Source organism: Protomyctophum parallelum, assembly GCF_964188405.1.
Source record: "Protomyctophum parallelum genome assembly, chromosome: 18".
Taxonomy (NCBI): Eukaryota; Metazoa; Chordata; class Actinopteri; order Myctophiformes; family Myctophidae; genus Protomyctophum; species Protomyctophum parallelum.
In genome coordinates, this window is record NC_139716.1 from 632,966 (window position 1) to 645,377 (window position 12,412).

At 41.5% G+C, this 12,412-nt stretch overlaps 1 protein-coding gene across 1 annotated transcript in view; it reads left to right on the plus strand.

Annotated features, from left to right (window-relative positions):
• Positions 1-6,176, plus strand: part of LOC310875648 (polyunsaturated fatty acid lipoxygenase ALOX15B-like) — a gene marked incomplete at both ends in the record, with an annotated part of 29,237 nt that extends 23,061 nt beyond the window's left edge. Inside the window, 5 exons of the mRNA XM_083788935.1 lie at positions 282-451; positions 1,812-1,933; positions 2,084-2,184; positions 2,553-2,723; positions 5,952-6,176. Of these exons, the coding sequence (XP_083645061.1) occupies positions 282-451; positions 1,812-1,933; positions 2,084-2,184; positions 2,553-2,723; positions 5,952-6,176 (789 nt within the window). The remainder of the gene's footprint in view (positions 1-281; positions 452-1,811; positions 1,934-2,083; positions 2,185-2,552; positions 2,724-5,951) is intronic.
• Positions 6,177-12,412: the final 6,236 nt, after the last annotated feature.

Below are 12,412 nucleotides of genomic sequence, written 5' to 3' on the forward strand. Positions count from 1 at the left end.
ATCTTTTCCTCAAAATCAGCCTCACGGTGGCGCTATAACAGGCCAATTCCTGTTTTTAGCTATAACTGCATCGATCTGTATACAACTTATGTATGCACACATGGAAAAACATTGTACCTGCATCCCTCCAACACGAACCTCCGGCCCAAATCTTCCTCAACAGCCTGTTATAGCGCCACCATGAGGCCACAACCTGACCTGCCCTGGTGGAGACCTGTGCCGATTGGCACTTTGTCTAGTTGCTGAATGCTTTCCTATTTCTCCATGTGATTCTCTTCCAGTATGCAGCTTCAGGTGGAAAGGCTATGAAGACGATCCTGCAGAGGTCCACGGCCTCCTTGACCTACAGCTCTCTGTGTCCTCCTGATGACATCAAGGAGCGTGGCATGGACTCTGTACCAGGATACTACTACAGGGACGATGCACTCCAACTGTGGGCCATCATTTACAGGTATATAGGGATATCTGATGATTCTGCTTTAATAATGGCACATTATCGCATACATATCAAGCCACTCTGGAGCAGTTGTTCCCAAACTTTTTCATGTCAAGGACCCCCAAATTGACACTAATTTAGCTTGCGGACCCCCATTTGAAGAGATATGCCATGCAGGGACATTCTCAACCCGTTTAATTTCAAGGACCCCCAGTTACTTTTATTACATTATGAGCTGCTATGTGTCCGTTAATAATGTTACACATTATTACATTACATTATAGAAAAATCTGTTATTACGTTATGCGCTCACTTTCTTATATGAGCTGAGTATCACATTATGAGTTTCTATTACATTTAAATGGTTACATTATGAGTTTTTATTACATTTAAATGGTTACATTATGAGCCGTTATTGCATTATGAGTTGCTACACATGCATTAGTCTATGGACCCCCATTGAATGGCATTTCTATCTCTGGGACCCCCAATTTATATTGTAAAATGAATGTTAATGTTAATCTGAGAGCTAAACTATAATTTAGCTGGGGACCCCCTGGAACTCCCTTAAGGACCCCTGGGGGTCCCTGGACCCCACTTTGGGAAACACGTGTTCTATAGAGTGTTTGACAGGAGTCTCCATGTCTCTGTTTAGTAAACACAAAATGCATTCTCAACTAAATTTAATTTTTTATAGCACATTTGATTTAACATGACCAGGTTACAAAGAAAACACTGAGCAAACAATGCTCACACACATTAGCAGACACAAGTACAAACAAGCAAACATTTGCCCCAGTGAGTTAAAAACAAAAGGCGACCTCAGCTGACACTGAAGGCCAACGGAAATAAGTAGGTCTTTGGCAACTATTAAAAAGTAACTATCGACAACTGGGCAGCTCTGATGTGTACGGGCAAATTATTCCAGAGCCTGCATGGGGCCTACCGTATATATCAGTGTTTTGTGTTGTGTAAGGCTTCGTACACACATAAAGAACAACTGTTCTGTGCTCTGCCTGTGTTTCATGGCCGCCCCAATGCCTTTCCAATGCTTTGATTGCCCCCCTCTACCCCAATCTAACACAAATGTTTGGTCAGGCTTCGTACACACATAAAGAACAAATGTTCTGTGCTTCTATTGGAAAAGCATTGAGGCGGCCATGAAACACAGGCAGAGCACAGAACAGTTGTTCTTTATGTGTGTACGAAGCCTCAAACCACGGGACTTCCATTGGAAAAGCATTGGGGCGGCCATGAAACACGGACAGCACAGAGCATGTTCGTCTGATATGTGTGTACAGGGTCTTTTAGTCAAAGATATTAAAAGACTGATGCTGAGGTCATCGTGCTGTGCTGTGCTGCGCTGTCTGTGCAGGTTTGTTGAGGGAATCCTCGGCTACTACTACCACACTGATGCTGAGGTCCAAAAAGACAGTGAGCTGCAGAAGTGGATCAAGGACATATTTTTCCACAGGTTCCTTGCCGAAGTAAGCACAGGTACGCTTAGGGGCTGAGCACGCAAAGCATTGTCTGAGCTGAACACCCGTCTGCCATGCATTGCCGTGGTTAAGACGCGGTGCAGCGCTCCTCTATCCCAGCACCAGAGCATATTGCACTTCAACACTCTCGTGCTTTTTGTCCATATAGGAGTGCCTCAAAGTCTAAGCTCAGTGGGTGAGTTGGTAAAGTTTGTCACCATGGTGATATTCACTGGCTCCGCTCAACACTCTGCCGCCAACTCTGGACAGGTGTGTCTTATTAGATTCCCCTGTCATAGAACCACTGACTGACTGACACATACATGATGAATGGTAGAGGTAGAGCAGGTCGTCCAATGATCCATGGGTCGGCGGTTCGAATCCCGGCTCCTCCTGTCTACATGTCGAAGTGTCCTTGGGCAAGACACTGAACCCCAAATTGCTCCCGATGTGCTGGTTGGTACCTTGCATGGCTTCTGCCGCAATCGGTGTATGAATGGGTGAATGTAATGCACAATCTATGTAAAGCGCCTTGGATAAAGGCGCTATATAAATGTACCGTATACGTATACATACATACATACATACATACATACATACCTGTGTAGTATTATCTTAATCTATTTCTATTCTTGTAGTTTGACTATGGTGGTTGGATGCCCAACACTCCCATCACGTTGCGATGTCCTCCTCCCACCACCAAGGGGAGCTCAAGTCAGAGCAGCATGTTAGAAGCCCTTCCTGACGTCGCCGCCACGGCCAACGGCCTGTCCACCATGTGGCTGCTCAGCAAACAGTCCTCTGACTTCGTAAGTGTCCCTTCCTCTATTAAAGGCCACAGTATAGAGCGCCACAGTCCCGCCCCCTTTCAGAACGACAAGTGGCCCAGGAAATGATTATCCATTCATTTTCTCCATAGGCTTTTCAAAAAGTATTTATATAAAGACGGTTACGCCGCGGACAAAGCCAACTCGGATCGTAACAAATCATGACAACAAACACAATATTTTGGGCCGATCAAATAATTAGAAAGAAGAATTGGCGACAACACTATTTGTTTTGTTTTTCTTCTTATAATAATAATAATAATACAACTTTATTTGTATAGCACCTTTCATGACATGAAATGCAGCTCAAAGTGCTTTACAGAACAATGGAGAATAAAAGAAAAGCAAGGCAACGACATTAAAAAACAAGCAGTAATGCAGTACAGTGAGGACATGAAAAAATAAAAAATAAAAGATCAATTAAAGGCAATGTTGTAGAAGTGGGTCTTGAGCTGAGCTTTAAAAATGTCTACAGAGGCTGCCTGCCGACGGCCCGTAGAAGCAAAAAGCTGCTTCCCCGTATTTTTTTGTTGCCATTTTTTTGGGCAAAGCGAGCAGGCCGGCGGTGGAAGACCTTATGAATGATTTGATCGGTAGACGAGGGCTGTGCTCTCAATGAGCCAAACAGTGTAATTACCTACAACAGAGAGCCAACTACCGGCTCTCTGTTACATGTATCTGGTCTCGCCTAGCCAGACAACTATTCCACAATCTCTGAATGCTACACCTCCCGAAATCTGAGTAAGGAAGCTGCCATTTCAGTTCACGGAAATATATTTAACATTTAACATTTTATTTCCATTTCTGCTAAGCAACAAGCTATATACGCTTATTTTATTTCTATTTATATTAATAGGATAAATTTGCGCGACTCTAAAGACGAAACGGAAGTGGGGAGGAGGCTCCACTTCCGCTTTATCGCTGACTCACGATAGAGATTCCGTTGCTCCAGACTGTATGACGGAAGCATTTGTACATAAAAAATAGGAGCCAAAATTATCAGGCCAATAATGCAAGGATAGTGAACATGAAATGACACAATGCAAGGGAACACTCTCAGACTCGGTAAATAATAATAATAAAACTTTGTTTATATAGCACCTTTCAAATTGCATTACAAAGTGCTTTACAACAACAACAAACATAAAATATACAGCAAAGACATTTCAATAAAAAAGCAGGAAAATATATATACTAAAATGTTAGATTTGGCAGTGAAGGCTAATCTATAAAAGTGGGTTTTTAAAAGTGATTTAAAAGAGGACACTGATTCAGCACGCTTGAAGTCCTTTGGACTTTAGCCGGCAAATTTGAGGGTTGAGAAAGTCTTTGGATGAGGATCTCAGGGAGCGGGTTGGGACATAGGGGGAGATTAGATCGGTGATGTAGGGTGGAGTGAGACCGGACCTGGCTTTGAATATGGTGAGAAGGAGTTGAAAATTGATTCTGAAGGAGATTGGGAGCCAGTGCAGAATACCTCAGGGACCAACAGCGATCCCCCGATGTTTTTGGCCGTGCAACCCCTGTTAACTCCTGACCTAGCTGACACCACCCCCAACGCTAAGTCTCGTCATATTTGGCCGAACATTATACATTTTTAATATGATAGCTGCATGTCTCTCAGTGTCACTGCACTGAGAGACATGCAGCTGCTGTATACTCCCACAGCTGCTCTATATTAGGGCATTCACTTCTAGTCATTTTTACTAGTTGACTAGTTGCCTATAGTGTACTAGTCGACTAGTTGTTTAACTACCTATTATGTAAAAAAGAAAAACTGTGTACATTGGTTACTATAACTATAATCTACCTGATATTGAGGCCTACAAAATCTGGGGGAAAAATACCGTTTTTTCTTCTTATCAAATAGTCAACTAGTACCAACAAGGTCGACTAGTGTATTTACTAGTGGACTAGTACCAACAAGGTTGACTAGTGTATTTACTAGTGGACTAGTACCAACAAGGTCGACTAGTGTATTTACTAGTGGACTAGTACCAACAAGGTCGAATAGTGTATTTACTAGTGGACTAGTACCAACAAGGTCGACTAGTGTATTTACTAGTGGACTAGTACCAACAAGGTCGAATAGTGTATTTACTAGTGGACTAGTACCAACAAGGTCGACTAGTGTATTTACTAGTCGACGAGTACCAACAAGGTTGACTAGTGTATTTACTAGTGGACTAGTACCAACAAGGTCGACTAGTGTATTTACTAGTCGACTAGTAGCCTACCAACAAGGTCGACTAGTGTATTTACTAGTGGACTAGTACCAACAAGGTCGACTAGTGTATTTACTAGTGGACTAGTACCAACAAGGTCGACTAGTGTATTTACTAGTGGACTAGTACCAACAAGGTCGACTAGTGTATTTACTAGACGACTAGTACAAACAAGGTCGACTAGTGTATTTACTAGTGGACTAGTACCAACAAGGTCGACTAGTGTATTTACTAGTGGACTAGTACCAACAAGGTCGACTAGTGTATTTACTAGTGGACTAGTACCAACAAGGTCGACTAGTGTATTTACTAGTGGACTAGTACCAACAAGGTCGACTAGTGTATTTACTAGTGGACTAGTACCAACAAGGTCGACTAGTGTATTTACTAGTGGACTAGTACCAACAAGGTCGACTAGTGTATTTACTAGTGGACTAGTACCAACAAGGTCGACTAGTGTGTTTACTAGTGGACTAGTACCAACAAGGTCGACTAGTGTATTTACTAGTGGACTAGTACCAACAAGGTCGACTAGTGTATTTACTAGTGGACTAGTACCAACAAGGTCGACTAGTGTATTTACTAGTCGACTAGTACAAACAAGGTCGACTAGTGGATTTACTTAATGCCCTACTCTATACATCTCCTTACAACAGTGTATTACCAGATTTTGCGTTTGTGCTAAATAACACCATTACCCTTTCATGTCACGCACCAATTAGAGGGCGTTCACACACCACAAGGCGTGGACAGTTTGCGAACCCCTGATCTACAGAAAGCATGAATTAAGGCTCAAATCTTCATTTAGGCCACTGGGTTCTAACTTCTAACATGTTACGATTATGTATCCACAGTGCTTCTCTGCAAAGCAATTCATTTATTATGTCACCCCCCCTGTGGTGAGGTTGGGATTTATTTTTAGACAGACTGCAATTGTGTTCATATGTATACCTATAGTATTATAATTATGTTTCTATTTTCTCAGCATCCTCTTGGCCATTACAAAGAAGAGCATTTCCGTGAGGACATTCCATGCAAGTTCATCCTCGATTTCAAAGCAGAGCTTGCAGAGTTCGGTGCAGCTGTCAACGCCAGAAACCGGACTCTGGAAGTCCGTACACATACATGGACCCACAGCTGGTGGAGAATAGTGTTGCCGTTTGACACCAGTGTGTTTGACTTTATTCTCAGGAAGTCGGTTCACTATTGAATAACTCACTGACAACTTGAGGTTATAATAGTTTGGGATATTTCATTATAGTTTAGTTTCAGTTCGTTTTGACTTTTTCGTTTCTTCTAATTCTAGATTGTATTAGTTTTTAAAGTGGGTTTGCTAGTTTTATTTTTGTAACAAAGCTTATATTAGATTTGTTTAGTTTGTATTGGTTGTAGTGTTAGTTTTAGTAGGCCTATTGTGTATTAAAAACTGTCCCTGGCTGTCCTCCGTGTCACTCATGTATAAATAAAAAATATATTTGTCAAAAACCTTCTGCAGGACATTATGCTTCATGTGAACATACTCAAGATTAAAACATTTCATTCCTCATTTTTTTCAGATTTTTCAACCAAACACAGCAAAACTCATATGGTGCGACTGTCCCGGCCTTGTTTCTCAAAGTAGGAAAAACTAAGGAACTAAAATATTCCATAAATATAATATAGTCCAAGCATAATGTTTTCAGTAATTTCTGATCAAAAAGATTTTGTCCCCCAAACCAAAATCATATTGTGTGACACCATTTTGGGAAATTTCAACAGGCAATTGTTTGGACACCCATTGGGATAGAGAGGTACTTCTTCAGTAAAGGGCAGTCCATACTCTCTCCGACCACCAAACTTTTCGTCGGAAAGCTCCGGTACAACTACAACATGACGTCACTCGCAACTTCTGAAAGCTGCACTCCCAGATGTTGTGACTCTCCGAACTCTACTTCGGAGAAAAAGTTAAAGTCTGATCTTTCCGACGAAAAGTTCGGTGGTCGGAGAGAGTATGGACTGCCCTTAAGGCTGTTCATGAAATACGATCTTGTTGGAACAATGACCAATGCGACTCTTCCAAGTGTCTGTGGGTGGGACTGTGACACCTTTTTCATTAAAAAAGCTAATTCAGTCATTGCCATGTTACTCAATGTTAAAGCAATTTTCCTTTTGCTGTTTTTCCTGAGTAATTGTTTAATCAATATGTAAAGTTCAGTACTCACTAATAAGTAGGTTAAAACACAGTTTGCTTTGAAAAATGAAGATATGATCATACGGTGTGGCACTAAATCATTTGGTGTGACGTTCCAAATAGAAAAATCATACCTTTATTAATGATGAAACCATTAATGTTTATGGATTACATAGCAAATAGTATAAGGAAGAGTCATAAATATTTGTGTAATTTTAGAGAAAGTTTATTTTTCTATGCAGTTGACACTTGACAGCTAACCTAGTGGGGGGAGTGGTTAGTGAATGGGGGGGGAGTGTTTATGCAAGTATCTATGGGTCACACCCATTCCAGGCCTCAGAGATGCTAAATACTTTGAAATCTTAGAATGGCAAATTCAGTACCTTGGTGTTTACAGTTCAACAAGTTTCAAATGGTCATATCTTCTTCATTTTCCCCCCAATTTCAATGAGCAATACATCATATGAAAGGTTACAGTGTGCAGTTTCATAATATGTAACTGAAAAATTACCATGGCCCCCTTGTATATTAAATCACTGGCACTGGTCACATATCTAAAAACAAAATATGTTTCCATAAAGATGAGAGTGAGTAGAACAAAAGTAAATCATTTTTATTCCTGTTATTTAAAGGTTTTTAAAAAACACTTTTTTTGGGGTGTCACGTCACTGACGCATATTCAGTTACTGTTGGTAAGGAGAAAAACGCACGCATGCACACACACACGCACGCACGCACGCACGCACGCGCATACACACACACACACACACACACACACACACACACACACACACACACACACACACACACACACACTATAGGGCATTAAGCAACTAGACTAGTAAATCCACTAATCGACCTTGTTGGTCCTAGTTGACAGCAGCAACTGCCTGTCATAATTTCACCCCCTCCCAGTCCCTATCTAAGTATTGGACGGTATTAGGATGTTGATATTCATTCATCATTTTGTATTCATCCTTAGCTAAGGCCCCCAAATCCTTAGAAATAATTTGAGTGTCTATTTATTTTTATTTTTACTTTTTTTTAAAACCTCCTATTTGCAACCCATTTTTTCAACCAGTGTCAATCTAATGTAATACTAATCCTGGGTGCTACACTTCCTCTGCCAACCTGGGGGAGGGCAGCATACTGACCTCATGCTTTCTTCTATGCATGAGGAGTCCAAGCTGCTTCTTTATACCCGACAGGGGAGAGTTTCCCCGGCCGGATGTAGCGTGTGGAAGGAACACATTCTTCCGACCAGTTCCTTTCCCCTCCATCAGGCGCCCCGGCTGGCTAGGCGGAGGTTTAGAGACCAGGATTACTGCATGTTTTCTGTGAGGGTACCTACCTTAGGGAACACAAACTCCAGTCCACACAGAAAGGCCCTTTCGCCAACCCTGAGTTACAATATTATATTGCTGAGCCATTGTAATAGCATTAACCAGCTCAGTGGCCTTGTGGTTAGAGTGTCCGCCCTGAAACTGGGAGGTCGGGATTCGATCCCCGGCCGGGTCATACCAAAGACAGTAAAAATGGGACCCAATGCCTCCCTGCTGTGTGACAAATCCTACGACTTTGACTTTGACTCTGATTTTAACTTAGATTGATGTATCCTTAATGTGTGTTATTCCTTGCATTCTATTTTGGTACAATATCCACGTATCTAACGAACTGTGTGGAGAGTAATTCATGTTTCATGTTAAACATTGACGTGTGTGTGTGTGTGTGTGTGTGTGTGTGTGTGTGTGTGTGTGTGTGTGTGTGTGTGTGTGTGTGTGTGTGCGTGCGTGCGTGCGTGCGTGCGTGCGTGTGTGCGTGCGTGTGTGTGTCAGGTCAAAGTATCACATGGTGTTGTCATAATGTACACCACCTCCAGTATGACAGTACTGTGAAGCAGCGACGGCTCCAGACATTAATGCATGGGGGAGCTATGGGGGGGCTGTTTTTATTAAGCATGGGCTACAGGATTTTGGCAAAAGCTATGAATAATATATCAGAGATTAAAATAGGGTGCATTTTGCATCCCAAAACGCAGTTTATAGTTAAGGGACGCAATGAAACAGCAACCTCTGCATCCACGGGACGCACTACTGTACTGTTTTTTATTCTAGTTTATTTTGCTAGCTTTTGTTATAATAATAATTTATTCTTCTGTTTTCTACATGAATATAACCACATTATAACCATATAAAATGGGAATTAAATGCTGCAATTTGTAAAAAATGGCAAAATATGACTCCTAACGTCGTTGAAGTGGGACTCATAAAATGTCCCTGGGACTCATCTAAAATTCCATCCCAGGTTGCTGGTTCAGGCATCTCCACTCTTGTTCCTCAGGTAGGTCTTTAGCCTGCGGAGGCAGGAGAAACTCCTCTCACAAGCAGCCGATGTGACAGGCAGTGTTATGGCGATGCTCACAAGCTTTTATAGGTCTGAAAACGCCTCATCTATACAGTTGTAATAGCACCTGCACATCTTTTGTGCTGTTTACAACCTCTCCATTTCTTCTTTTCTTTTCAATTAGTCTTTTTCCTTGGTGCAGTTCAGCAGAGAGGTTTTCTTCAGTAATGCCTCAATGTTTAGCCATTGGCCAGAGGGACTCTTTATCCATGAATGTTTTGTGTTTGGGGTCGAGGGCTGTTGCTCCTTTCAGAATGTCACTGCTTTGTGAAGAAAAACGTGTTTTTAATTCACTCAGCAATTGGTCGATTGGGTCAATATCAAATTGCGGGAGTTTTGAAGTCCGAGGGATGTAACTTGTATGTAATGTTAGTAAAATAAAAAAACTAATGCTATTTATGATCATTATGATCATGTCTTTACAAATACCATAATTATTTATTGTTTGATTAATTTATCATTAATTAATACAAAAGTGGCTGGATATCACTCAAATGTCAACTAAGTTACTGTCCGAATGTAATAACAACCATCTTCTAATTAGTTAAACAGCAATAAATTGAGCTTAATCAAAAAAAATTGATCATTTTATTTTTATACGGCTAAGATAATCATGGCATATCTAATGTTTTTGGCAATATATCAACTATTATATGGAAAATAACACATTTTATCCGTGTCCGAGAAGTCACTGTCAACTAAGTTACCCATTACAAAAACACCTCTCAAGGGGGTGTGTCATTTCCAAATCACATGACCTGCTCCATATTATGTCATTAACTACTGATGAACAGACTGGCATGGCTCCAATGTATGTTCTTTCTCCTCTTTCTTCAATATTTAACATGAAGTAGTGTGTGAGTCATGTGTGGATTTATCGCATGTCAACAGTGTTACAATATTGTTAGATTTTTATCTCCCGCGGTCAGCACCTCTTTACTACTGGTGTGCTCTCCAACCTCCTTGTTTGTTTGACTACAATATTGTTATAAATAACTTTCAATTTCAACTTTTCTCAAACGTGGATCTAATATTTAGAAGAATCTTTCTGTAAAAATGCCATGTGGTGTTTGGTGATAGGCAGCCATGTTGATTTTAGACCAGAAAACAGCAAATATGTCAACTATGTTACTGTCAACTATGTTGCCCTTGTATTGGTAACTTAGTGGACTAAGAGTTGACACTCATGACATGTTCTTATATTTTTCAGCAGTTAATTTACTATTCTAACTGTACAGTAAATAAAAACACTGTTTTAAATATTAAATAAATAATATTATAAAAGACAAACATATTTTTTTCAGGAAAATGTCACAATTATCACCTGCAGAGAAGCAGCGTTGGTAATTTGTGCCTGACGAGATGCCGACCCTGCAAAAAGGGAGGCATACCCAGGATGCAGACATGCCTCTATAGTAGAGTGTGCCCTCAGACCCTCTGGGGGCTGTATTCCTCTCTATGGCTCCATAATCCATTGTGAAAGTCTTACCTTTGATATGGGTTTTCACTTGACCTGAGAACCCCATGCCACAAATAACTTATCACCCTTTCTGAAGGGAGCTGTTCTGTCTGTTCAATGCCCTAACCGGGCAGATTCAGCCTCCTGTCCTCCACCGAGGAGAACGGAGGCGGATGGAACGCTACTATGTCGACTGGAGCACTCACAGAGGGGAAATGATTAGGCACGAAAACCAGGTTCGGCCTAATAGACACCCTGAGTTCCCACTAAATCTCTTGCAGCTCGGGCTGACCAAGAGTGCATGCATGTCACTAACACGCTTTGCAGTTGTCAGGGCAACCAATAGAGCAGAAGAAACTTCAGGTCCACCTTCTCCAGCGGCTCAAAGGAATGATGTGATAGGGCATCCAGTACCAGAGTCAGATCCCAGGACGGGACCAGAGAAACCGCACAGGCACGCTTGACGCCTCTCTTGAACTGTCGAACCAGCAGGTGTTCTCCCACCGTCTTGCTTCATGCCGACGTGGTATGCCGAAATGGCTGCCAAGTTGACCTTAACGGAGGCCTTCCAGGCCTCTATCCAGGATCTCCTGCAGGAAGGTCAGAATGTGCACCACCGAGGCCTGGAACTCCCGTTCCAGGCCTTGAACCAACGTTCAAACATGTTCCAAGTGATGCTGTACCGTTGTCTATGGGTATCACAGACATGGAAGAGTGGGCACTGGGCAGCAATGATTCGTTTTGTAGAGTTTTAACTTGTAAAAAATTTAGAAATATTAGGCCTGAGATGTCCAAGTGTGTTCTGATCATGACCTATAATTTATCTTAATTAATATCATTTACAAAATACTTTCACTTATTGGGGGGGTGAGGGGGGGTAAAATGCAAATTTTACATCAAGGTGTCATATAAATAGGTGCCCACTCTTCCTGTCCTATCTGTAGGCTACTTGTGTAGAATCTAGATGTGTCTTGTACTGTCTTTTTGAAGACAGAACTGCAGGCACAATTATCCAAAGTAACTGTACAAAAAAATGCATAAATAAACACGGACATAAATAAATAGAACAAAGTTTAAACGTTGTACAACGTAAATGTAATGAAGGCCATTTCGAATGTAATGAAAACAATACCTTGCTCGCTGGCTGCACTTAAACCAAAAGGGAGGAAGAAATCTGATTTGTTGAAACGGTTTCTAGCCGTGGATCAGACCAGCACTGTTTAGCTAGGGTGCATTTGGAAATAGCGCACTGAGCCCACTGTGCAATCAATGCAAACTAATAGGCGAGTGCGCTCCGGTGCGGTAATTCCGAACGTGCCCTAATCAAAACAAAGAATTCAGCCGCTCTGTTTTCCCAAAGCACCAGCAAACTCGGTTGCTAGGCTAGCTAGTTTCTTGGCACATTTGTGGTCGT